This window comes from Ambystoma mexicanum, chromosome 2q, assembly GCF_040938575.1.
Source record: "Ambystoma mexicanum isolate Mex_15411 chromosome 2q, UKY_AmexF1_1, whole genome shotgun sequence".
In the NCBI taxonomy this organism is placed as follows: Eukaryota; Metazoa; Chordata; class Amphibia; order Caudata; family Ambystomatidae; genus Ambystoma; species Ambystoma mexicanum.
Genome location: NC_090924.1, coordinates 426,563,308 through 426,589,864, shown reverse-complemented (window position 1 = coordinate 426,589,864; position 26,557 = coordinate 426,563,308). Strand labels below are relative to the sequence as shown.

Here is a 26,557-nt window from a genome sequence, read left to right as displayed (position 1 = left end):
TTTGTCTACATATATTTCAGGCCTATAATGGCACCATTATTGCCCCTAATACTCAGGACCTTCTTCAGGACAAAATTCAATAAACAGTAGTCAACTTTTTCTGTTTGTGCCAAAATTTCAGTTGTAGATGTTTTTACAGGGTTATATAGTTCTCAGTCACCTAGAAACAATAAAACAAACGTACTTGTTACCATCCAACCTCTATTACTTTTTTACAGCATAGTCAATTTATGCATCACAACCATGAATCAATCTGTTGTGTTCTCTCATCCTCACCTCCGGCTATTATTTGCAGGAGGATCTTGTGTGAAATGGGCAAAACCGTCCCTTTGGTTCTAAACGACCCCGTAGTGGTCTTCGAACTATGTGAAGCCTTCAGAATAGGATATCACCGCACATGACCTACAAAGACATAGGCCTAGAGTGAACTTACTTCATCTTTGACTTGGCTCAAGTAGCCAGGTGATATACAGCCAACATATATGATCGTCTGAAAGGTAAACTTGCTTCCTCTAGATATCGAATTTGGTAACGTTGCACATCTGCCGCCACGCTGAACAAACGTTCATCAACCTGCAGGATAATGGCCTATTTAGAATGATGTAATAAAAACAAATACCCTTTTAATACAGACGGAGGAACAAGCACTCACCCGTTCCCGAGCGAGAAAATCGACTATTTTGCTGGAAATGGGGACACTGTGTATTCTTAGCGATGTCTGTAGTGGAGAGGACTAACATTAACGCCTCATAGTTAAATTCAGAGTATTATGTATAAAAATGCATTATAAGCATCAGTCGGTGGACAGATCAGAACAGAGAGCTACCTCTATCCCATCTCTGCCACACTGCATTAAAATGTGTTTCTCAAATTCTCACATTATGCCCTCCAGTTGCGTCTGGTGCAGAAAAAAAGTTTCGCCGAACTCTCCCCATGTTAACTACATAAATATTTGAAGGGTCCTACATCCGATGTAACGTCTAAATCAACTTCAGGAAATTGACAATTTTCTATATGACGTAGACTCCTCTGCAGATTGATGACAGCACTGGCGGCTAAACTGCACTAAGCACATTTCTACGTCATGCTCATCCCGAAGGGACTATGTTCCTTACCTTTAGGGAACGTTTCCTTTCTCCCTTTGTCGCAGGGTGAACCACCGCGTACGCTGGAGAAACGGCGTCTGTCTCTGCCGGCAACCGTGTACACTTCCACGGAAAGAGACTCAGTGGGGTGCCGGAACTAAACCTAGAGATAGGACTTGTCGGATGTTACCAAGTCCTACGTATGTCGGCCACTTTAATGAAATCTCGCATTGAGGGCATGCAGAATTTAGCATCTGCAAACCACTGGGTATTTACTCATAGAGGAGATAACCTTCTATGATAGTGTCAGCAGTAGTGTCACTGATAAACAGATGTAATGTGGGGCAGGGCAAAGAAAAGGAAAATTTGGTAGGCACTTGTATCATAGTTGAACAATTATCACTGTTGGTATCTTGCTCCAAAGTTACCTAAAAAATCAAAGCGTCCCATTTCAAACTTGTTGACACATATATCTCACCCATATATGATGCACTTATCCATCTTTTCTATGCCCACAGTGACATCAGTTCACCCAGTCACTGCGTATCCCCCTAATATGAAACAGGTGGCTGCATTCATATCAGCCTGTTCCATTCGACTGCCACATTCATCCCAGAGTTTACTGAATCAAGAGAGGATCCATCTCTGATCCAAATTATGCAACAGGCTACTCGGATCTCCTCCTCGAGTAGGAGCTTTCACAGTTTGTAATACAAACCATCTTAGGTCATTTTCATTATGTTTTGCTCTCATGAAGTGGTCAACCAATGGTTTGTCCTTTACCTGATTTCTTACACATGACCTGTGTTCAGAAATTCTCATGCGCAAGCTATACATCAGGACCTTTGAACCTCTGATTACAGGCAAACATTTTCAGATACCATGTTGGATGCAAGAGTGGACCTGATGTGATATGGCTGGGCATTGTTCATCTTAGTTTACCAGGGCACTAACCTTCTCTTTTTATTTCAGATGCTGCGAGGGCTGCAAGGCCTGGTTTTCCGGAGTCCTATTTGCTCGTAATAAGTCAGTCAAGTGGTTCTGTGGGGACTGCAAAGGTTAGTGCTTGAAATGAAATATTATTCAAATTAGTTTGATGGTCTGCGTTTACAATGTTCGGTTTGCTCTATATGGGTGCTCAGAGAAACCTACTACACTGAACGATTTAAGATTGCAGGTGACAAAGACTTTTTGGACTCCCTTTTTTTGGTCCTCCAATAATCTTTTAGTGCAACTCAAACTGTACCAACTTGACAAAAGTGGGAGTTCATTTTCTACCTTAATATCCACCAGTATAAACCTTACTTCAGGGTTGATCACTGTGTTAGCGCTTATCTAGGTTTCTATGAAGTAGGATTCATGCACACTACAATTTCCCACAAAAACTTCTATACAATGCATCACAAATACTAAGTAGCATATACAAACCCAATTTCCCCAATCCAGCCATCCATGTCTGAATGCTTCCTGGGCTTCGATAGTACAATTAAAATATGTAAACATCGCTTTACTAGACAGGCACACTCCTGGCTTGACAATGCATAGCATCAAGGTGAAAGGAACATAGACACACACTAATGGAGGAGTGGCTTAAAGACCTGCTACAGATTCAAAAATCAAATGCAACTACTGCATGACCACGCCGACTAACTACCCTATGGAAGGGGTCTAGAGCAGGTCAGGGATGCTTAACTGAGGGCACTAATAATGTGATTGCCCACCTACTTGAACAGGAAAAGTGAACTCTGGTCTGTATAGAATGTATTTGAGACATGCATAGCTTGCAGTACTGCAAACAAGGGAATTGTTAGTCTGTTTTATTATAGTATGTTGAAATAATGTCCTTCATTGATGCTTTGATAATGCCCTGGCAAGATAGTAGCCCAATTAAAACATGTTTAGATTAAATATACCTCCAGTCCAGAATAGTGTAAAAACAACTTACTTTATTTCTTAAACAGACACCCAGAATCTAGTTATTATATTTAACCAATGGTATTACAGAGTACATTTGACACATTTATATGGAATTATGTTAACAGCAGTACACCCATGCATATATTACAATCAGTTTATGGATTATGGATTATGAATTACATAACCCAATGGTTCAATTTTCTTTGCTGTCCCCTATGTTTTCGACACCAGCTAGATATACTCTTAAAAGGATTCCATATATCCTTGGGTCTATATCCTGTGCGTGTCCCGTTGCAGGATGGAAAACCCTTTTTTTATTTTTAGCACTCCGGATTACTGCTTTGACAAACCAGGGTGCTAGTGGCCTTCCTCACCCGTTCCAGGGAATGGAACAGAGGCTAACGGCTGGATCCCTCGTCCTCAGCCCTCTCTTCGCACAGGCCAATAACTTGGGCTGCTGGGCCATTATCCCCTGTTCCAGCCCATGGAATGGGGGGATGAACGCCACATTGTCAGCCGTCCTACTGCATTCCATGCCCTTTTAACCTCATTATCAAATGAAGGGTGGATGCCAGAAAAGTTCCATAAAGGAACCGTTCTGTTATAAGGTGTCTATAACGTGGTCCTGACCGGATCGAAAGTGCAGGAGTCAATATTTCGGATTGTGTCCTCCCACGTATTCCTCATTTTATGATATTTCCATATCCAGTTTCAACTGCTTCGGAAATTCTTTTTCCAGCAGATGGCGCTGCTCGTCGATGTCGGTTGACTCGATGTCGACATCATCGATGGTATAAAGCGCGCGCAGCGACCGTTGGCTACAGTTCAATCTTTCCACAAAAGTTATCTCTTCGGATACGGTACACTTCGGTTCCCTATTGAGAATCTTCGAGTATATTTCTTATAAATGGCATAATCATCGGTGTCTTCAACTTCGATATCGAGGTTTTATGAAGTGCCAAGATTGTGGGGCGAAGATGTCCCTTGTAGATGCCCATCGGGTGTGTCTGTGGTGCCTGGTGCCTCGGTTCCTCTCACGCTACCTTCGACTGTAAGGCCTGGCTATCGATGACTTCGAAAGCCCTGAAAGGGCGAAGAGGAAAATGAGCGGCAGGTAAGGCAAAATCACCTTCAAAGACCCCCTCGAAAAAAGTGTCTTCGGAGTCGAGAAATATTTCTCCTAGTCGTAAAAAGACAGAGATCGAGATCACGCAGAGGTTCTCACCACTTGCCGTCCTCACGATGTTCGAGGAAAAGGCACCATGGGTTGCCACCTTCGTCGTTGAGTTCCTTCCCAGAACGGGTTAAATGCCCAACAAAATCAGCCTCATCAGCTAAGTGGGAGAAGTTCAGAATAGAAATGATGCAAGTTTTTGAGATTGCGCCCTTGACCCCCTCGAAAATGTATGAAAGCCATGCCCAGGTCGAAAAACTTGACAAGGAAAAGGATAAGTGCAAAGGTTGTGCGCCCTCAGGCCCGGAAGGCAAAGAAAAAATCTCCTCGAGAGCGGTCGAAGGATCCCTTGAGTCGAAACAAATCTTCCTCGAGGAAGAAGTCATCAAAGCCATCGGCGCTGAAAGACTCCTCCTCAGACCATGACAGATCCTCGACACCGAAAGCGTCAGAAAAGTCCTCAGCGTCAACTGTTTCGATTTCGGCACAGCCATCGAGGATCATAGAAAAGGTGCATACACCATTACCAAGGAAGGACTTCTTTGAGTCACTTTCTTCGATTTTATGAAGAAGCAGAACATTCTTCGGATGATTCACAACATTTTGTCTTCAGCGTGGAACACCTGGGGTCCCTGAGCCTTTGATCTCAGAGGAATCGAGGATAAAAACATACAGGAGTCCCTGCAAAATGCAAGTGGACTAGTGTAAGGGTAGCCCAACTTAAGGGGTATCCCTTAATTATAAGGGTACCGCTAATCACGCTCACACCAGAGCAAATGCACCTCCCTAGGGAAGTAAGGCCAAGAGTCTATCTTGCAAGGATAACACATTTCTTCTTTACAGAAATGAGGATAGGAGCAAATAACTCTGCTGCCTGAACGGTCTCTTCTGTCCCTCAACCGTTCCTTTATCCTGCACCCTGGTACCAGGCAGGAGCTTTTATACTCATAACTTGCTGTAGTGGCATCTCTGGATATGGGCATGGCTTTATCCCAACTCGTCCTTCTTCCATAAAAGGGATACTCCAGTCTTCCTTCCTTCTTGGACGGCGATGTCTGTTTAGGACATGCTACTTTACATATTGCTAGTCTATGCAAAAATACACTGTAGCTTCATTTTGCTACCTATGACTATTTAATGTACAAAAACCTGTTTCAGTCATTCTCTCCATACCTCATTCATTCTCTTCATATTTGTATCTGGTCCTGTAATTTCTTTTAAAGCTGGTTTTCATAATTCTGTAAAATGTGCATGAGTATGTTAAAATCTCCTTTTAGCATGTGTGGGCTTTTGACACACAGCAGACAGCTGCTGAATTATGTGCTGCTCTGCCAGACCTAGCCTCAGTGACACATAACTGCATGAGCCCTGGGATCAATTGTTCACGCTGGCCACGTTCCTTTTGGCAGAGAGCCTGCTTCTATCGTGCTTTGAGATTTTTAAAACTAAATAGGATTTAACAAATGTGTTCAGCTAATAATTATTTGCACCTTATATTCAAATAACTACCTTCTTTTAGTGCCTGCCCATGTCTGTGCATATGATTATATTTGCATGAAAAAGCTTTCTCGGTGCCCATCCTCCACCCGTGTCTCTTGTAGTGCATAGAAGCAGTCAACAGAAATCTTGTCTAATTCTATAGCGCTTCGGAATGAAGGAAGGCGCTAGTTCCTGCTCAACATTACCCACTTTGTTACTTCTACAGTAACAAACTCATCCCCACACGACATATCTACAACCCCAGAAATAATAGTTTGAGTTACGCTGTTTATTGTATGTCAAGGTGTTTTAGATCCCCCAATTGATACCATCATCTTTGCACTGTTAGGGACTATATTGACAGAACATCGAAGACCCAATTGGCACGTGCAGAAGAGGACCAAGAAGAATACGATAATGGGCACAAGTATTTTTACTGCTGCCCCCAGCCATGACGGGACCCAATCAAAGGCAGGCGATAGCCAATCCGTGTTCTGAACTCCACCTTCTTATTTCATTTTAACACCTCAATTGTGTACTGCCTCGATGATATGGGATAGGGACCCTTTCTCAGCATCTTCGGGGGAGTATAAAAGTACACTCCTCCTTCTATGTCTGTTAGCAAATCCAGCATGTAGCGGTTCTGCATCGTCATGAATCTCAATGCACAAAGCTCTACTTTGATGGCGTTGAACCCATTTTCTGTGTCATTGGCCAGCTGGACTAGCTCCCATCAGAATATCTGCACCCACTTGGCGTTAGCAGCTGCTTGTACCCCAGGAGTCAAAAAAGATGAAAAAGTCTCTGCTGATCTAAAAATTGATACTCATCAGGTATTCCTCTGAGCAGTGCGGAAGAGTCCTTTGAGACATAGTTTCATCTCTTTTTTTTTTTTCTTCCCCGCTTTTGAAATAGTCCTTTTTCTGGCAGCATACCAAATTCTTGTGTGATCTGCAAGTTACTTTCTGCTTCTTTAGTTGCCGGATTGTCTGTTGGCACCTTGACAGGCATTTCTTCTCCCTTCAGGTGTTCTTCTGGGATTACTAGTAGCACTGAGTGCAAGGTGGCCAGTAAACACTTGCCCCTCCAGGAGGGTGGGTGGTGCAAAGTAGGCTTATCGGCCACAAACCCAGTAGTAATCCATCACTGCTGCCGTACCTTTCATCAAATCAGGGATCACAAGAGTGTGATTGCACTATGTGTTTGCGCCAACAGGAACTGTTCCTTCATGCTAAAGCAAAGTTCATAGTCTGTCTCTATACGCACTGCCTTCTCCATTGTTGTAATCCCTGTCAGCCTTGTGATGTTTTGGGAACATACTTGTGCATACATAGTCTCTACTTGTGCTATTGCTTCTCCGCTGTAATTCATCAGTCCATCTGCTGGGCACGTCACTTTGGTGCCCTGCCATTTGTTGTTGACATTTGTGTAACCTCCCAAGGAAAAATATGGTACTTGTAGACACTCGCAGTATTTCGTGTTGCCATTGCGTAACGCTGGGTATAGATCAGTGCTCCTCAACTGCCCGCTGTGGGCCTGGAATGTGTCCTTTATTCTACATAGTGCAAGATGTACCAGGCATTGTGCCTCTGTAATTGGAACTGGATGTGGAACTAAAACCTTAGGAGCCCCTGATGTGTGCAGGATAAGTGCTCACACGTAACAGCTTTCATTGATTGCATTCCTTCCTGCAGTGCGCATATCTGAGTACCAGCTATTGGAGGATTCTGGGTACTCGATATCAGAAATGCCGTCAAAGCCCAACCCCTTATATAAATCATACGTCATTCGTACTTTCCGTTTCTTTCGTCTAGGAAAACTTGTAGAGGTGGCTTGCAAAAAGTGAGACATGTTGTAATTCTTTTTTATAGACCTTTTCATATTAGCATTATTTTCCAACTGTCCACCCCCCTTTATATGGCCATCACATATAACAGACATACCTTCATCCACTCCAACAACCAGTGTCGCACAAAACAATATGATACTAAAAAGATATTCTGTAACATTTATCTTAATCTTATCCCTACATAACGGAGAGATTTGAACACGTTGGTCCGGCATCTGGGCTTATTCCTGGAGAGGAGGAAAAAAGGAGAGGGAGAGAGAGAGGGAGGGAGATGTATATATTTCTGAGGCTTGTGGAATCTGCTTAGATCACATGCTGTGCATAGGCCGACATCTAGTGGGAGCTGCAGAGTATTACAGTTGTTGTTTACGAAACTTGAAAAGGGACGTTGAATAGGGCGTGCCAGTAATTCTATCCCTGGGTGTGACGTCCCCTGTACCCACGATCCCTCACGCGTGTAGGTCCCTCAGATGTTTTTTTTTCCGCCATACTAGTCGGAAGCATGTGTGCAGAGTTCCTTTCGGCATAAAGCCTTATCTATATTTCAATTACCGTTAGATCTCTTTCTATCCTTTGTACACCGAACTCCTAAGAATGATGCTGGTGACGATCGGAGAGACTTCCATCGAAGATGCTGCGACGGACCCCAGGCCTTGGAAGGCCACCACGTCCTTGGCCCAGTCAGTACGGAGAGTGGGGGGAGAGGTCATACATATAGATATATTCCCCTTATTCCTACATATATTCGCCCCGCTGCCATACCTTGACCTATGGAGAGTACTCAGTTTAAATTCTGCCCCAAGTGTAACAAGAAGTTCCCCAGGGTGGATAAACATACTGTTTGCAATTTGTGTCTCCCTCGGGACCACTTTGAGGCATTTTGTAAGGCCTGTAGGCTTTTCACGCCGAAAACTCTAAATTAACGCTCCACGAAGCACTGGGCCCACTTCGCCAGGCAGCTCGAGGCCATGGACGTAGAGGGCACATTCAGCGATTGCAGCAATGTCGCCTTATCGGACGGCGAGGGCGACAGGGTGGCTTCAGCTACCCAGGCGCAGACCCCCAACCCCGTAGGACTGGCTGGCGGCCATGTTATGGGGACTACACCCCGCGGCAAAAGCGCAACATGAACATCCACCACCAAGCACATTAGCCCCAGCCAAGACTCAACACGCGTGTCCAGTGATCGGCAACGGTTGCCACCGAGAGCAGTCCACTGAATCCTTGTCCTCTGGGCGTTCCCGATCGCGGTCGCCTCACGACACTCGACGCTCTTCGTCGGATCACGCTGCCGAAAGTCGACGCGTTGCGTCGGACCAAGCGGAAGGCCCCAAAAAGTCGAGTAAGGGCGTAGACACCTCCAAAAGTCATCTAAAGATACCCACACTTCTAAAGAGAAGCATAGGGAGGACAAGGCTACTAAAAAATCAGAGGAACCTCACTAGGCCCCCAAGACCAAGGTTATACTTCCCACAGACGAGGACATGGGCCTTACCCCTCAGGCTGTTTATACCAAGCTCCAAAGAGTGGAGCTCTCATGACATAGACAGGGTAATGAAAAGGATTACCTTTATGGCAAATTTTTATCAAAAAGATCCCAACTATTTTCAGAGTTATAGGAACACCCCTCCAACCTCAGCTCCTTCAGGTACCTGGGCCACTCCTGTGTCTCCTCAACCCCCTCCTAAGAGGGCTCGCTCTGATACTCCCTTTCAGGACTTAGTAATAGACCCCTTTGTAGTGGAGCCTTATGACCCATATTCTTACCATGAAGAACCTGACCCTCGATTCGAGGAGGAACAGGCTGCAGACCTTTACTACGACGGGGATAATGAAGACAGGAGGCTGAAGATGAGGCTGAAGCTTACACTTTAGACTCCCCAATTCCTAAGCACCCTCCTGTTAAAGATTCTCCAGTCGATAACCAGCCTCTCCTTAATGAGGTGTTGGCTAAGGCTGCAGAACACTTGCAGATAAATACACTGGAGGTTCAGGAGGACAGGGATTTCACCAAAGCAAATCCTGGGAGACCAAAGGGCAGTAACTCAGTCCATCCCTTTACCAAAATCAGTCCAGCGCAGAATTCTGCCTTCCTTGCAGACAACTAACCTCACACGTGCAGTAAATACACGTGTTGAAATGTTATTTCGCGCTGCTCCCTCTAAGCCTTCATATATCAGGGGACAACTAAAGCCAGATTCCCTGGTCGTTAACACCACTAGAAAGAGAGTGGGAACCCCACTTGCTTCCTCAGAGGTCCCTCCAGATAAGGAACGCAAAAAATATCTATGGTCTAGGGAGGGAAATCGCTTCATCTGCGGCTTATCAGGCTAGTATAGCCAACAGTGCCACCCTCTTAGCAAGTTATAATTGCCATAAGTGGGAGGAAGTAGCTGCATTGCTTTCCTCCGCACCTGAACCTTTAAAGTCCCAGTTAGCGGAAGTAGCGGCTGAGGGGAGGGCATTGTCGGGGCTGTCTCCTGAAGACAAACTTCGATGCGGCTGATAATGCCGGTAGAATAATCGCTGAAGGTACGATCATTAAGAGACATGCATGGTTAAGACAGTTAGGATTCAAGGCAGAAACTCAGGCGACTCTGATAGACGTGCCGGTCGAGCCTGATGTATTATTCGGCAAAGCCGTAGAAGATGCACTGAAAACGGCGAAAGATGAGTACAACACATTAAAATCCCTTGGTCAACTCACCAACAAACCCTCTGGACAGAGGCGAAACAGTCATTTTCACCGCTTTCGAGGCCAACATTTCCAGAGAGGGTCAAACTATAGCCAAAACCAGGGCTCATCGTGGGGGAATTACCAGTCACAATCTTCCCAAGGCTACCCAAGATGGCAGCGCAGAGGTCGTGGGCAGAGAAGAGGCAGCCCCGCTAGAGGTGGTACGCCACCTACCAAACAGTGACGTACCGCTTCAGGTCCCCTCCCTTGCATCCCCAGTACGGGGGTGCATTATCAACTTCCCCCACGCATGGGAGGGGATCACCTTGGACAGATGGGTGCTGTTCAAAGTGTACGGAGGCTACTGCATCAAGTTACTACAGCGCAACCACGACCACCCTCCACGACAGAAATTACACTCGCAGCAACATCAGAAATTCTTCCTCAAAGAGATTGCAACTCTGCTATCAAAGAGCGCCATAGATGTCATCCCGGAAAATCAGGTAAAAGGGTATTTATTCAACCTACTTCCTTGTGCCATAGAAAGATCTCACAATGCGCCCAGTGTTAGATTTGCGCCCTGCAAACAAGTATGCCAAGCCATCAAAGTTCTGCATGACTACGCTACAATAGGTAATACCCCTACTAAAAAAGAGGGATTACTTGGCAACACTGGATATGAAAGATGCCTATTTTCATATTTCAATGTTCCCAGCGCACAGAAGATTCTTGCGTTTCAAGATAGATGGAGAACAGCACTACCAAACCAATTCAAGGTGCTGCCCTTCGGAATAGCCTCGTCTATAAGGGTATTCACCAAGGTACTGGCGGTGGTGGCAGCGCACCTGCGCAGGGAGGCAATCCCAGTGTACCCTTACCTGGACGACTGGCTCATTATAGGGGATTCCCCCCTAATTTGCAGACTAAACATCCAAAAAACCATCAACCTCCTCTTTAAATTGGGTTTCTCCATCAACGATAAAAAGTCAAGCCGCGTGCCAAGCACCTCCAAACAGTTCCTAGGAGCTCCCCTAAATACTCAGAAGGGCTGGCCTTCCCGTCAGAGGAAAGAATTCGAAATGTGTTGCTGCAAATTCCTCAATATCATGCCGGTCGCCAAATAAGGGTGCGCAAAGCTATGCGTTTGCTAGGCATGATGGCATCTTGCATTTACCTGGTTCCACACGTGTGCCTGCGACCCATGCAGGAGTGGTCTCAGGCAAGTGGTCAGTGGGACGATCTAGTGGTTGTTTCTCCAACACCGGTACAGAATCTTCGCTGGTGGACAGGAGCGAATCTAACGAGAGGAAAACCCTTCTACGGCCCAGAGGTTCAGGCCATCGTCACAACAGATGCCTCCTTAACAGAGTGGGGAGCTCACTACGTTTACCACACAGCTCGGGGTCTGTGGTCTCGCAAGGTTGCTCAGAACCCCATCAATCTGCTGGAACTTCTAGCTGTATTCAGAGCGCTTCCGGCATTCGAACCCCTCTTATCGAACCAGTCAGTGCAGGTCCTTACAGGCAGCACAACTGTCATGTTTTACATAAACAAACAGGGGTACTTGTTCTCAAAATCTGTCCAAGCTTGCCTAACAAATTTGGAAATGGGCACTCAAATTGAAGATTTACCTGTCAACCCAACATGTTGCAGGGGAACTCCTCGCTAGCAGACTCTCTGAGCAGAGATCCCCTTCCAGAGGAACACGAATGGCCACTACACAAAGACGTCGTAGAACACCTCTTCTCTCAGTGGGTTTTCCCCGCAATAGATGTATTCGCCACAAGCGAAAAGTCAATGCCCAGACTTCGCGTCCAGGTTCCGCCAGCCAAGCTCCAAGGGTAACACCCTATGTCAGAACAGGTCAGTGATATTTGCCTATGCTTTTCCACCAACCCCTCTAATGAGGAAAGTGGTGAACAAGATACACAAGGAACCGATGACACTTATCCTAGTTGCTCCTATGTGGGTGAGACAACTGTGGTATCCACATCTGCGCAAACTGGCGATGTGCGATCCCATCAAACTCCCGTGCCAGTACAACCTACTCATCCAGCACTAGGGGCGAACAGTGCACCCACAGCTGCACTCAATGAATTTAGCAGCATGGCTCCTGAGGTCATAGAGTTGGGACATCTCAACCTGCCACAGAGATGCATGGATATCTTGAAAGAATCAAGAAAACGAAACACTAGGCACTGTTACTTTGACAAATGGAGAAGATTTGTAATTTGGTGCCAGACTAAACAAATCAACCCTATAGAATGTACTCCATCACACATTCTAACTTATATGCTCCATTTGCTAGATGCAGGGTTAGTATTTAACTCCCTAAAGTTCCACCTGGCGGCTTTGTCAGCCTACACAACCTCTCACAATAAGGTCTCATGGTGGAACGTACCAGTCATCAAAGTGTTTATGGAAGGGGTAAAGCGAGTCCACCCTCCAATTTCTAACCCGCCGCCAGGATGGGACCTCAATGTGGTACTCGCTAAGCTCATGGGACCACCTTTCGAGCCTATGCACAAGTCTAGTCTCAAACACCTGACTTATAAGACTGCCTTCTTAGTGGCTATCACTTCCATAAGAAGGGTCATTGAAATTCAAGCTTGGTCAGTGCAGGATCCTTTCTTTGTTGTTTTTAGGAGTCCAGTCTGGGCCATTTCTGAGACTGTACATGTTCCTTCAACTAGTGCAGTTCATCATGGCCATTTCCGTTCCTCTCCCCGTTTGCAGCTTGCAGCTCCCAACTATTCACGAGCATTGAATGCAGCGCGCAAAGCTGGGGGTTGCCATGGAGACGCTGGCTGCCATTGCACAGTTGTTCTGGGTCACCTTACCCCCGACGTCATGCCGATCATTGTAGGTCAGGTGACAACAATGTAAACCCCTCCCAACCCTGGAAGTGTTGCTTCTGAACCTACCTTCATTCAAGCTCTCGCGTTCATCGGTTCATTGTTGGTTCTTAAGATTCTTCATCCATTTCTGCTTCACAGAACTCTGTTGTGCTGCTCCTTGGTTACGTCGCTTGGTTACTATTGATATCCCGTTACCCAGATCTCAGAACTCTACGACCTGTCTTGCCTGCTGTTTTTGCCTGGATTCAAACGCTGTATCGGACCTTGGCTCTTGTTTTCAGATTTGCTTTGCCTCACGTTTTGCTAACTCGGGTATTTTTGGAACTTTGTCAACTTTGGAACGCTTATTGGACTGCCATTGCTTCCCGGTTACCTGTAACTACAAGGTCTTGGATTTCCTTACGATCTTTTAATCTGCTTGGACTAGAGACTGCCATACAAGCACCTTTTATTAGGCGTCCTTGTGCCGGCGGTGTTAGGTTTGTCATCTTGGGACCATTTTTGGATTGAACTTTGTCTGACTACACCGCTAAGACATTTTGGGATTTATTTGATGCTTCACGGATCCTGCAATCCACCTCCTGTGGGTAAGATCTTGTTGTACATCTTTGCTCAAGTTAGAGGAGGAGTTGTTAGGTACTTCCTTTTTCTAATTGTTACCCTTTCACCTGTAGGATCTCGCCCAGCTAGTTCACCCCTTATTCTGACATAGTGGAACAAATATCACCACGTGAGTTACTATTGGTTCTTCTTGAATACCTTTTTGTTGGAACCACAGTGAAAACTGATTGCGTGTTTTTCATTGCAGCCAGCTGTCTTCTGGGGCAAATACAATCTACACTCCGCTGTCTACCTAGGGCGACATTCCATCTTTCAGGCAATCCACCTTCCAAGATAGTCCTTCAGTACTATTGAAAGTTGTATTGTAGGGAAGAATTCTTCACCTACACTATGAGGTCAACCACCCATATGCCAGGATAGTAAGTCCACGTGAGAGATTTTACAGTTGTAAACAAAGACAAGCTGGTTTTACGGACTCATTCTAGGTTCTCACCTAAATTCATCTCCAAATTTCATGTAAACCAGTTACTTGAGCTACCGGCTTTCTTCCAAGAACCCAAAAGCTCAGCTGAGGTAAAACTCCACACACTAGATGTGAGGAGAGCGGTCCTCTACTAAGTAGACAAGACCAGACCGCTAAGGAAAACAGATCAATTGTTTGTCTCCGTAGCGCCAGGCAGAGAAGGTGACCACATTTCTAAAAATGCCATCCATAGGTGGATAGTCTGATGTATCCAACTGTGCTATTCCCCATCATATAAGACACTGCCGTTTACGCTCAGGGCTCACTCCACAAGAGGTACAGGAGCCACTCTGGCCTTCATTGCAAATGTCCCCTTAGACAGAATTTGCAGCTACATGGAGCTCTGTACATACCTTCACTCAGCACTACTGCATTGACACTCATTCCAAGACAGATACACAAGTGGGACAAGCGGTTCTAAGACATTTATTCGCTCATGAACCTTCTCACATCCCACCTCCTTCTTCCACTGCTCGCTAGTCTATGCACTGCATGTGATCTAAGCAGATTCCACAAGCCTCAGAAGGGGTAGATTACTCACCGTAATCGTATTTCTGATGCTTGTATCTGCTTAGATACACATGTGCCCTCTCTTCCTCCCCTCTGAGAGAAGGCACATAAAGTTGTGAGCTTGTCTATCGTATCTGCTTAGATACTTCTGTATTCCCGCTACTCCTCATGCTACCTCATGTCAGAAAAATACAATTGAGGGATATTGGGAACAGGGGACGTCACACTAGTGATAGTATTACTGGCACGTCGAAAACAACTGTAATACTCTGCAGCTTCCACTAGATGCCGGCCTATGCACAGCATGTGAATCTAAGCAGATCCAAGCATCAGAATTATGATTACAGTGAGTAATGTATTATATATATATATATATATGTAAAAAAGGACTGGAAACCAATCCGAATTACATCGGCACTCCGGCTGTGATAAAAGCGAAAGACTGGATGTCTCCAACAAATCCACACACAGGCTTGTGTACCGTGCAGTCAAAGTGTCCTTTATTATTTGAAATACATGGACAAAGGAGGCAGCAACGGTCTTGGATGCAAGAAAGGAACGACGCGTTTCACCCTACTCGGGCTTCGTCTGGTATGTGACACAGAGAGAGGACTGTGGTGTTATAGAAAAAAGTGTATAAGTCCTTTTTCAAAGTTTTGCACTTAAGTAAAGTAACAAGTGGTAGACAAGAATGCAGCCATGTTGGAACTTGCATGACCACCCATTTCAGTGCATTCATGAGACACAGTGTTTTTATAGGCACTATAGTAATTCGAAATGCTTTTGTCATATCAAACCAATTATCCCATGTGGGTTGGGGATGGACAATTTGCCCGAAATTACTGGTATAAAATGATGTATTTTCATCCTAGTGTTCGCCAATGCCAACGAAATTAAGAGAAACGATTGTACATCGTCTTTTATTGTACTAGGCTTGTTTAATTCAGCCCTAGTGAGCCGACAGTGTCTCAGCATGAACTGAAATGTGGTGTCAAAAAAGTTTACAAAATACATGTTGCAGACATCAAAATTGAAATATGCGTATATATATAATATCTGATATCTGGACCTTCAGAAAATTGACTGCACACCACCATGGCATGGATCCTTTTCAAATGTCTTCTTTGACTAGGTCCTTATTGAGCTTTGTCTTGTCGCAGGTGCACCCAATAACTTAACTCCTTCACACGGACGGTAAGAGGAGTAAAGAACACCTCCTCATAGGGACTTAGGGACTTTGACATCTTGGATTGTTCCATCTACGCACAACATTTTTTTTAGGTACTAATGGTCCAGTTGTGGCACAGATGTTTGCAGTTGCTGTCCCTTCCGGTGTGTCCTGTTCTTCACTTCTGGATGGGGCAATCTGTCGAGAGATATATTTGATAGCACGTGTTAGTGCTGGTAAATATTCCCTAAATTCCTCTAGTACTGTCGCTGCTTGATGTGCATCTGACGCTTTCCTCACAGGGGCTATGGGAGTCTGCATGCGCCTGCCTGTGACTGTTTCATGTAGTGTCAAATGGTGGTCCTTACTAGGCTGTGTGCGTAAACTGAAGAAGGCCAAGAGCAAACAGTGCACCAAGTTTCTCTTCAACATGGAATACAATTTTGATAGTTTACTCTTCAAAAGCCCATTGATGCTCTCCACAACGCCATTAGCCTGAGGGTGTTAAATTGAGCACATTCAATGTTTTATGCCCAATAGCGCTGCAAAATGCTGAAATAGACCATTAAACAAATGTGTGCCATTATCTGGTCTCAATACTTCACACATGCCCCATTGTGGAAACACCTATTGGACCAGGAACCGTGCTGGACACTTTACATCTGGAGGCAACACAAGATCCTGCCTCAACCCACCTTGAAAAGTTGCAAACCACCACAATAATGTACCTATATTCATTGCACCTTTCCCCCATATCTGCATTATCTATATGCAGTTCACGGAATGGCCCTATAGGGCGAGGCAATGTACCTCTTAATGTCCGTAATGTCATTTCTGTGCTGAAACTTTGGCATGTCAGACAATGTATTGCTTTTTTTTAAAATGCTCTCCTGGAGGTTTGGCACAAACCAGTCCTCCTGAATATCTGCCACAATATGTTGTTTGGAGGTGTGGGAGGGAATGTGGAGTTGCTCAAATGCCACAGAGTAATTCTTGGGGCATCACCACCTTCCCAGAGCTCTCCTGTCTCCACAATAGATCAGTGGGAGATTGTTTGCATCTCCTCCGCAACCATAGCTCCTTTTCCTCCTCAGGCGCTTTCCCTTGCAACTCTATAATCTGTCATATAGGCAATGCTGTGTATGGAACTGTGGTCTCGCTCTCTAGAGGGGTGGTCACTGTACATTCTGTTAACTTTGTATCTGTGAGATGGGCTGCCAATTTGTCTGCCTGGTCTGCAGCCACGTTGCCCTTAGAAATTCCGTCCGTGGCATTAGTTTGGGCAGCACATTTAACTGGCACAGCAGAGGGCCATGATAAGACTTCAATCATTTCTTCCAACAGCTTTGCATGCTGCACTGGAGAGCCATCTGCCCTCCGAAAACCTCTCCTGTTCCACCGAGACAAACCTGCATGCACTGTTGTCGTGACATATGCTGAGTCTGAGTAGATGGTGACACACTGCCCTTGAGAGACTCTGTGCCTCAATGAGAGTAACAAGTTCTGCTGCCTGAGCTGAATAGTGCATAGGTAATCTTTTACATGATCAGAACGTCATGCCCCCCCTTTACCGCGCACCACTGCTTCCCCTGTGTGCCTTTGTCCTGTCTCCTTTTCAATTGTTTATGACCCATCAAAGTATAGTGACTCTCTTTCTGTCAATGCACTGTCTCAAGCTTTAGATATACCCTCCTCTTCACCCTCGTATGTAGCACAGTCTTGCATTTTCAGGTCATAATCAGTGGATGCCTCTGTCAAAAATGTGGCGGGATTCACCATCCCACACCTCACTATATGAATATGATGTTTGGATATTATAATCTTATATGCATAGGGTCTCTGAGTTGTCAAAGTCGATTTAGATCTTTTACAAAATGGCGCATAGTGAATGTTCCACAAAGGTAACAGAGCACCCCATGACAATCGTGATATTTTTCGCTATTACAAATGCAGCCGCTGCAAGTGCTTGTTCGCAACCAAACTGTCCCTGCAATACTGAATCGAGTGTTCACTAAAATAAGCCAATGGCTTGTGGCCCATTGTGCTCTTGTGGGTCAATACTGCTGTCATGAGCCGTCTATCAGAGTGGGAAAATGTATAAAACTCCTGTGTATAATCTGGAGTTGCTAAAACGGGGGCCGTGCAAATAGCGTCTTTTTGGTCCTCAAATTGTGTAGTCATTTCTTCCTTCCATTCCAATTTTTTGTCTATACTCCAATCTGACGGCCAGGGTGGTGGTCAAGTGGTCAATGGGACCGAATTAGAGGCATTCCTGCTACAGTGGGTACGCGTCAAGGGTGTCTGATCTCCCTGCTGATCTACACACTGGTTATGGAGCCGTGGGCGGTGGCAATCGGGGGTACCGAGGGGATAATGGGCGTCAGAGTGGGTGAGGTGGACTGTAAGATTAGTCTCTTTGCGATTGACGCCCTGCTTTATATCACCAAACCATATCAATCGGGTCGCCTGGTGCAATACGGGAGGCTATTGGGCTTTAAAGTAAATCTGGGAAAATCAGTGCTTTATGTGGCGGGGGGGTTGTACGATAATGAGAAGGAATATATTGTGACGCTACCTTTCAGTGTGCAGGAAGACGCCTTTCGATACCTGGGGATCCAGGTGACGCATCGCTTCGAGGACCGCTTTCCTAGAAATGTCCTGCCTTTATGGTTTACTATAAAACGAGACATGGAGAGATGGTAGAGATCAGGGCTGTCGTGGATGGCACGTTTAAATTGTATAAAGATGGTGGTGCTGCCCAAATTCCTGTTCTTACTCCAGATGTTACCAGTTGGGATCCCCTCGTTGTTTGCCGAGGTGTAGGTGGCTATGCTGAGATTTCTCTGGGCAGTGGGCAGACACAGGGTTGCTTACAAGACACTGATTCTGCCAAAGGAGGAGGGAGGTGTAGGGTTCCCATACCTAGCAACATATCACAGGGCATCCCAGCTTCGGGTCCTAGTAGATCACCTGAATCCACTTTCGGACAAACAGTGGGTAGCAATGGACAACGCAGTACTAGCTCCGGTCACTCTAGGTGAATGGTTGTGGGCCCTAGAGCCTGTATTCCTCATCTGGTCTTGGAGGTTTTGTGGTCCCTATGGAGGGAGGGCAGGGACAATAGATGGCTCATAACATGGCCGTCACCCCGGAGTTGTATCTGGGCCCCCCTGTTGAGGGACAGGATTGAGGAGCCATTGGCATTCCAGCTCTGGTACGAGGCAGAACTAAGCAGCGTGGGACAACTGTGGGAGGGGGGCGCCTTTGTCTCCTTGAGCAAGCTGGAGGAGGCCCTGGGCCTCAATAAATTGTCGCCATTCCGTTTCCTACAGCTGAAGGGGGTGCTGACGGAGGGCAGATGGGGTGAAAATGTAAGGAGGGAACTGACATGCTTTGAAAGGTTCTTGATCACAAAGAGGGATTCCAGGGGCTCATAGCCGGGTTGTATAAGATGATCCTTTTGGCGAATACCAGGGTCCCCCCTTCCAACGAGAAACAAGTGGGGACGGGATCTGGGAAGGGACATTGAAGACTCATTGTGGGTACAGATGTGTAGGAGGACTAATCGCTACACAACCTCACTCCAGGATATACACGAGGCCCTAAAGCTATAGCATAGAGTGCACTACCCCCCCAACCCCTCCCCCAAAACAATGATTGGTCGAATGAGTGAGGAATGTGACCCACACTGCTGGAAGTGCCACCGGGAAAAGGGAGACTATATTCACATGTGGTGGGGTTGCCCAAAGGTCCAGCCGTACTGGAGGGAGGTTCTGTCCTGGATGAAAGGGTTGGACGGTATTCATAGGGAGTTTTCGCCATGGCTGCTTCTTTTTGGGGTACGGTTGGAAGAGAAGCCAGAACTGGAAGAGGGGCACATGTTTCAGATCATGCTGGTCTCTGCTAGATGCTGCTTGGCCCAACTGTGGAAAAACCCACAAATGCTGGGTGGGCCCGTGTGGAAGGATAACCTGGGTGAAGGGTCTTGTGGGAGTGGGACACCGGATGACGAGACGCAGTATCCCTTTATCTGTCACACCTTCACCCCATCCTACCAGGTAGGATACGTGGGAATTTCCCCCACCCCCTCCATACAACAAACACTTTAACACCGACAGGCTGCTCTGGGAGAAAAACTCCCAACTAAGCAGTGTACCTGACATGTCCCAATACTAGGGCCCGGCAAAGTTAGGCAATTATTTACAATCACTCACACCTAACTACAATTAAACTTCCCCACACGGGTGAAAGGAGAGCACACTCTGAGCGAGGCAAAGCACACAAAGGAACAGCAGTTTTGAGTTGGCCACTGAACGACGGGAGAAAGACACCTATCCAAGAAGGGTTCGCAAGGAGGGAAATACCCCTGAGTTTTTCGCAAGAAACCGTTACTTTCAAGAAACCATTGCGGCAGAAACCAGAGTGAAGAATCCCACATTGTGTGCCGGAGATACCAGAGGCCCTCCCGCATAACCAATCAAGGCGGAGAGGAGCAGCAGCCGCCGTGGTATCATCCGTGGCCCCAAGAACAAAGAAGCGCCAGATAGATCAACACAGCCGATGAGTTGTGGAGACAGATGCAAGACTGTTCTGTGTTGAAGTCAAGGTTGCAAGCGGCAACATTGTATAACGAGCGCTGGAACGAACATTGTTAAATGGGTGTGATGTAAGACGCGAGTAAAGCTAAACTGCTGATGAATGTTTGAACTTGAGAAGGAAAGATACGATACCGTTGACAGTGGTCTGTCACCGTGAAGGTCTCTGTTGGGTATCTGTTGGGTATCCAAGAGAAACGATAATGATACAAACATTGTGTGAAGTGAGTTGAAGTGGTCATGCGACAGTTTAAACAAAACCCATCACTGGTTTGAAAGTCTTCGATTTTGATACCAAGAGGATCTGAGCCCGAACGAGGGAGAGCAATTGTGATAAAAGGGGGTCCAAGCCTGAATGAGGGAGACCCTTGATGAACATTGGAAGCGAGAACTTGTGTATGTGAAGATCCTGATACCGCTCCTTGGATATCCGGGGGATGAAAATTCCATGCAAGTGGATCAAGAAGAGAGAAAAAGCAGAAGCCAGAGGAAGCAAAGGGTGGGCAAGGAGCCAAAGGCACAGCGAAGATTACGAGAAGGCTTGTAGAGTTCGATAGAGGAGTATAGATACAGTGTTGCCTTACCGTGGATAGATATTTATTTTCTTTAATTGGTTATTTATAACACGCTTAATACCCAGAGGTTTCGAAGAGCGGACTCGGATCGAACCTGTGTTGCTTAGAATGTTGCCCCTGAGCTATTCTCCCGAGACAATGTGACCAATAGAAGAAATGTAAATATTGCATTGTCAGCCATCCAGCATGGTGATGGTACGAGGAAGTAGATGTGAATTGAGGGAGTTCAAAGAAAGCCCTGGTAGCAAAGTTAACATTCTTGTCACGCGGATAGAAAGCATAGTTGGGGTGACCAAAGAGGATGCTGGCACAGTAGTCCAGTTTAGAGAAGACACGAGTGGTTGAAAGATGCTTAAAGGTGTGGAAAGGAAGGAGGTGCCTGATTTACCTAATGTTTAGGAGGTTTACGCAGCTGCTGTTCCAGTTTTGGAGATGAAAGTAGAGACGCTGTGAGAAGGGTCTTGGATGACATGGAGGTTTCTAGCTAAAGAAGAGGTGGGCAGAGTGTAAGGTGGGAGCTGGATAGGCAGAGCAAGAGATGAGAGGGATCTTTTTGCAGGGAAGAAGAGCATCTATGCTCTAGTAGAGTTTAACATCAGAGAGTACAAAGCCATCCAATGTTTAATGGCAGAGACTTTTGATAGAGAGATCAAAGGAGAGATAGGAAAAAAGAAAACAATGTGGGTGTCGTCCGCCAAGAGTTGGTACGAGAACCCAAAGGAGGAAATAAGTGCCCGAATAGCAGAGGTGCAGAGTGTAAAGAGGAGGAGACCCAAGACAGAGCCTTGTGGATCACCAACTGTTAGGTGTGTGAGTTGAGAGTTGTTGTTCCAGGAGACAGAGAATTGGCAAGGTGCAAGGTAGGATTCAATTCAGGCAACAGCTTGATTGTGAATCCCAACAAGAATTAAAGGAGATCAGAGGGATTGATAGTGTCATAGGCAGGAGACCGGTCAAGGAGAATTAGGATAGAGGATAGATTGGAGTGCTTATCTGAGGAGATGAAGTTGGAGACATTCAGCAGTTTGTGGAGTGACGGGTGCGAAGACCTGCTTGTAGAGGTTCTCGAAGGTTGCATCTAAGAAATTGGTAAGACAGTTGAATACAACCCTTTAGAGCACTTTAGAGTAGTGCGTAAGGAGAGACACAGGGCACATGTTAGCCGATGGGTTCGGGTTAGCCCCTTGCTTTTTTAGGAAAGGGATGACTGTGGCTGTTTTGAAAATGGAGGGAAAGCAAGCAGAGTCAAAGGACAGGTTGAAGAGTTCTGCAAGGTGAGATGCCACTAAAGGGGCAATAGGCTTGACTAGCCAAGGAGCAATAGGGTCTGATGGGGCAAACAAGAGGGATTAGCCTTAATCAGTGGAGATGGAACTTTGTCATTATTAGTGTGCCTAAAGTGGGAGATCGAGCCAGAGGAGTAGGCAGAGTGTAAAATGTAGGAAGATCAGGAGGGTCTATAATTTTGGAAATTGTTCCAATTAAGTGTTCAGCTGTGCCTTTAGCTTTGAGAATGGAGTTGATAGTCATAGACTTAGGAGAAGTGAGTTTAGGGTGCCCTGTAGCCGGTAAGGTAGGTTGGAGTGAGAGTCAATGAGGGATAGGTAGAATTCCTTTTTTGCTCTATTAAAAGTGGACTTGAGAGAGTTCAGGCCAGAGAGGTACAGTTGCTGGTCCTCATGCGATTGTGTACACCTCTGTTTGCGCAGCAGTGGACAAATATCTTTGCAGAGAGAGTGTATAAATGGGGTGAACCATGGTTGAGGATGCTGAGACTTGTGGGTGAAAGTATGCAGTGCACCCTAGGTCACAAATCGCCTAAGTGGTGACACAATAGTCCTTATTCTATGTAAGGCAAAAAGAGTTGCAACAGCAGAGGGACTTTGCTGGGGGTACATTCAGTTGTAATCGGCCATACAGTATGGAGGAAATGGGACCGGGCGTATGAGTAATTACTGGTTACTCACTGTAGTGACTAACGTACTCTTAGTCCATCGTCCCCTTACCTGCATACGTCCCACCACCCCCACTCCTCCTAACTTAAACTGGTGTCATTAGGCAATTCTGAATATTGTCGAGGCGTCAATGGGGCCTGGGGAGTGGCGCCAGTGGGCAGGGTCGGGCGAGCCGTTGCTCCCAGGGCTGTGCCCCGCGCGCCTCTAAATTTAAAGGGGAAGATGTTTTTTCTGGTGAAAAAGGTCCTGTCTCCCGTCCCTTGCGAGGGACGCCCATACAGTATCGAGGAAAGGGGACTATGGACTAAGATTACTTTAGTCACTACGGTGAGGAACTAGTAATTTAGTAGTGGAGGAAGGATGGTGGCGGTGCTGGAGAGCCATTCAGGAAATTGCTCCCAAACTTGCACGTTTACACTGCTTCTTTAAAAATGGCCAATGCCTTCACATAGCTTTCTTAAAGATGCATTTGTTATCCTTGACATAGCAGCTCACTGACACAATCGCCTTTCTAATATGTATCTTTGTGAGCTCTGACAGTGGGCATAAGTTGCTCTGCCCATCTTCAATAGAAAAGAAATGGAAGAACCACAGACCAGGATTGCCACTCTTTAAAAGCAAAAGAATGAAGAAACAGACAACTTCCCAAAGGATACAAGTGCTAGGCCCTGAAGACCATCCGCATATGGAAACTAAGACACAATCACCATATACTTGTGATACGACTGACACGAGGTTTGATTTTCCAAGTACTATGGTTTATTGCAAAGTATGCTCAGTCGGCCGACTGGGTCTAACGTCTCGCAACGTGTGTCACCCAGACCCCGTGAGACGCAAGAGAGCAAGCATCGCTCAAGCAGCAACATATATACAAACATACAATCTTTGAAGGCACATCAAAACTGCCCATAATGTATCTTCTAGAGCTAGGGTTGGTTAGTTGACAATCATGACAATTATGACAAGTTTCTTAATTATATTTATTTTTGCAACAGTTGCAGAGACAGTTCTTTGTTATGGAGAACCTAAAGCACTTGTTCAGCAAGGATATTGTGTTCGCAAGAGAGACACATTCCATAGCACGCTATCTACCTGTTTCTATTTGTGAACTAGGGGTCAGCCTGTTCTGAGGCAGATCCGCGAAGGAGGACCGCTAGAAGAGTATAATTCATGCTTTAACTGCCTATTGCTACAGCTTTAGTGAGACAGACCGGCACCTGGGCCACTGATTAAATGCTGTTTCTGCTTGCCTCCAAGGACTTTGTGAGGGAGGAAAACAATGTATTTCTGTACTGTTCGGCATTCCTGTCTGGGTTGATCTTTCAACATGCAGGCTGTGGCCTCGCACCGTGTATGAGCTTTCAGAATAAAATACATTTTGCAAAGCATTTGACAGAAAGGAAAAAAGCAAAAGGCACATGTTACACAAAATGGACACCCTGTGGTTATACTGGTTATACTGACGCTTCTGTGTTTGCGATGTTGGTCACATGATGCGATTGGTTTCCGGCCAACATAATATACCTATTATACATGGTTAGGGTCGTTTCTGGACTAACCCAAGGGGGACACGTAGGCCACGACTGGCATGCTAGAGACACGATTACTGGAGATGATCTTTAATACAGAAATTAGCCATTATTAGTGTAGCAACGGGGCTCTAAATCGTTGGTCGTACACATAACCATAAAGTAAGCATAAAAGAAAATGATCCTGCTGTTATCCAAGGTCATGTTAGAGGTTCACACAGATGCAGAAATAGGGCAGGAATTATATCAATTGTATTGAGCCCTGTTGAAGTCTGAATTTCTAATCTCTAGTTACTTTACTCACAAATGTTAGATCCATGATATCTGAAGGTTTTTCTCCCCCAGTGTTAGCCCAGGCCAGAGAAACCTCAATTAAAAAGTATAAGGGGAATTCTGCAATGAGCGCAAAATGAGATTTTAAAATGTGTTAAAGCTTTCTGTGGGTTTTCTATGCACTGTGTATAGTACATTCCGATTCTGCTGGGGAACTGGGAATAATCTAGAATAGTACATTTTATTACAGGTAAAGGGAAAAACACAAAGGTATTTTGGTTGGGTCTTACTGACCTATCTCCCTTCTGAATACTGATTGCAAAATATTGACTGAAATCCTAAAGCGTAGACTGTGCCCTTTCTAATAACCTATTATACATTCAGACCAAAAACGGTTCGTCCCAACTAGGGTCAGCAAACCAACTTGGTATTTTCTGCTCTGGACCTGGCCTCCAAGAAGTCTCTTGTACTCAGCCTGGCCTGTCTGTATTATGAAAAAGTATTGGACATAATGGAGTGGGCTTTCCTCTGTTCTCTTACTGGTAGCATGCTATAAATCTCACTGAGCAAGTATGGTGGTCAATAATTTTACCACCCAGACCCTGAAAATGTCCAGAGTGAACGGTCAAGGATGTCCCTTTAGATCCCTTTTATCTGCAATGCTCATACAACAGCTGGCTGAGAAAATCAGGCGGACACCACTGTTACAAAGTTTCTGCTATAGAGAATTTCCCAGAAAAGTTTTCTATCTAGTCAACATGCTACTCTTTCAGAATCAGAAGAAGTGGCAAACTCTAAGAATATGATACATTGAGTTAATTCAAGGTAGAAAATACTTTTTACAAAATCAGCATTGATCTGTTTAAATACTCCTCCAAAGGAGTAACGCATGCCTAGTTTTAGATGTATATTAACGTTATGAAGGGAATTGAATACTATTATTTAGGCAGACTGCAAGAGGTTATACACAAATAATTGCTTATTTCAAGAGAGGACATTGGATACATGCCACCATACACGGGAGACTAAACAGGAGACTAAAATGTTAGATCTCTTCAAAGCTTCCTTTACTTGGCTCCGGTCCACAGTTGTATCTCTGATAAATTGCATTGTAAAATTTGGTCAAAATTTGTTCTCCAGTGAATTCTTTTATTTGGTTCGTTAAACAATTCTGGAACCATTTGGAAAAATAGAGGCTGTATGAAACTGATAGGTGTATGGTTCTTGCCCAGCTCCTATATTCATACCTGTGCCGCTATGCTGAAGAGTGTCTCTTGTGATAAATCCAAATAATTGTCCCTTTGGGACTAGTAAGGTGAGCCTGCTACGCAACACCCACCCTAGGCGACGGAGCAAGCAAGACGAGGAGTGCTTCCCTTCCTCATAAGTCTGACATGCTAATTGGCTTTATGATAAGTGGACAGCATAATTATATACAGGGGCTTCTTCTCCTTTCCCAGGGGCGAACTTAAAGGCAGACGTACAAGCAGTGAGAGGCAGAGCAGCCACATGAGAGCGGGTAATGCATGCTTGCAGAACCCCGTAGAGGAGTAGTCTAGTATGCAGCAGAGCCATGGTGGGTGGAAACAGTGCAGAGAATGCTGTAGCTTTGATGAAGGCGGGCCACAGAGGCAAGAAGCGCCACCAGTACCAGTGTCCTGAAGCGAGGACTGCGGTGCTCCCAGCGCAGGATGAGCTTGCTCATAGTCACGATACTGAAGGGGGCAGTGGAGCCCATAGCCAAAGCCTTACCAAGAGCATTCCTTAGGCAGGACTGAACAAACCAAGGGGCCAGCTTGGTGTTACCCGAGAAGGAACAACTGAAAACC

The 26,557-nt window shown here is 45.6% G+C and overlaps 1 protein-coding gene across 10 annotated transcripts in view; it reads left to right on the top strand.

The window, feature by feature from the left end:
• The window catches only part of LOC138569465 (uncharacterized), a 2,298,575-nt gene that overhangs the window by 267,676 nt on the left and 2,004,342 nt on the right, over window positions 1–26,557 (top strand). For all 10 annotated transcript variants that reach the window (XM_069647455.1, XM_069647449.1, XM_069647446.1 and 7 more), the window contains one exon: window positions 2,058–2,143. In XM_069647455.1, the coding sequence (XP_069503556.1) occupies window positions 2,058–2,143 (86 nt within the window). The remainder of the gene's footprint in view (window positions 1–2,057; window positions 2,144–26,557) is intronic.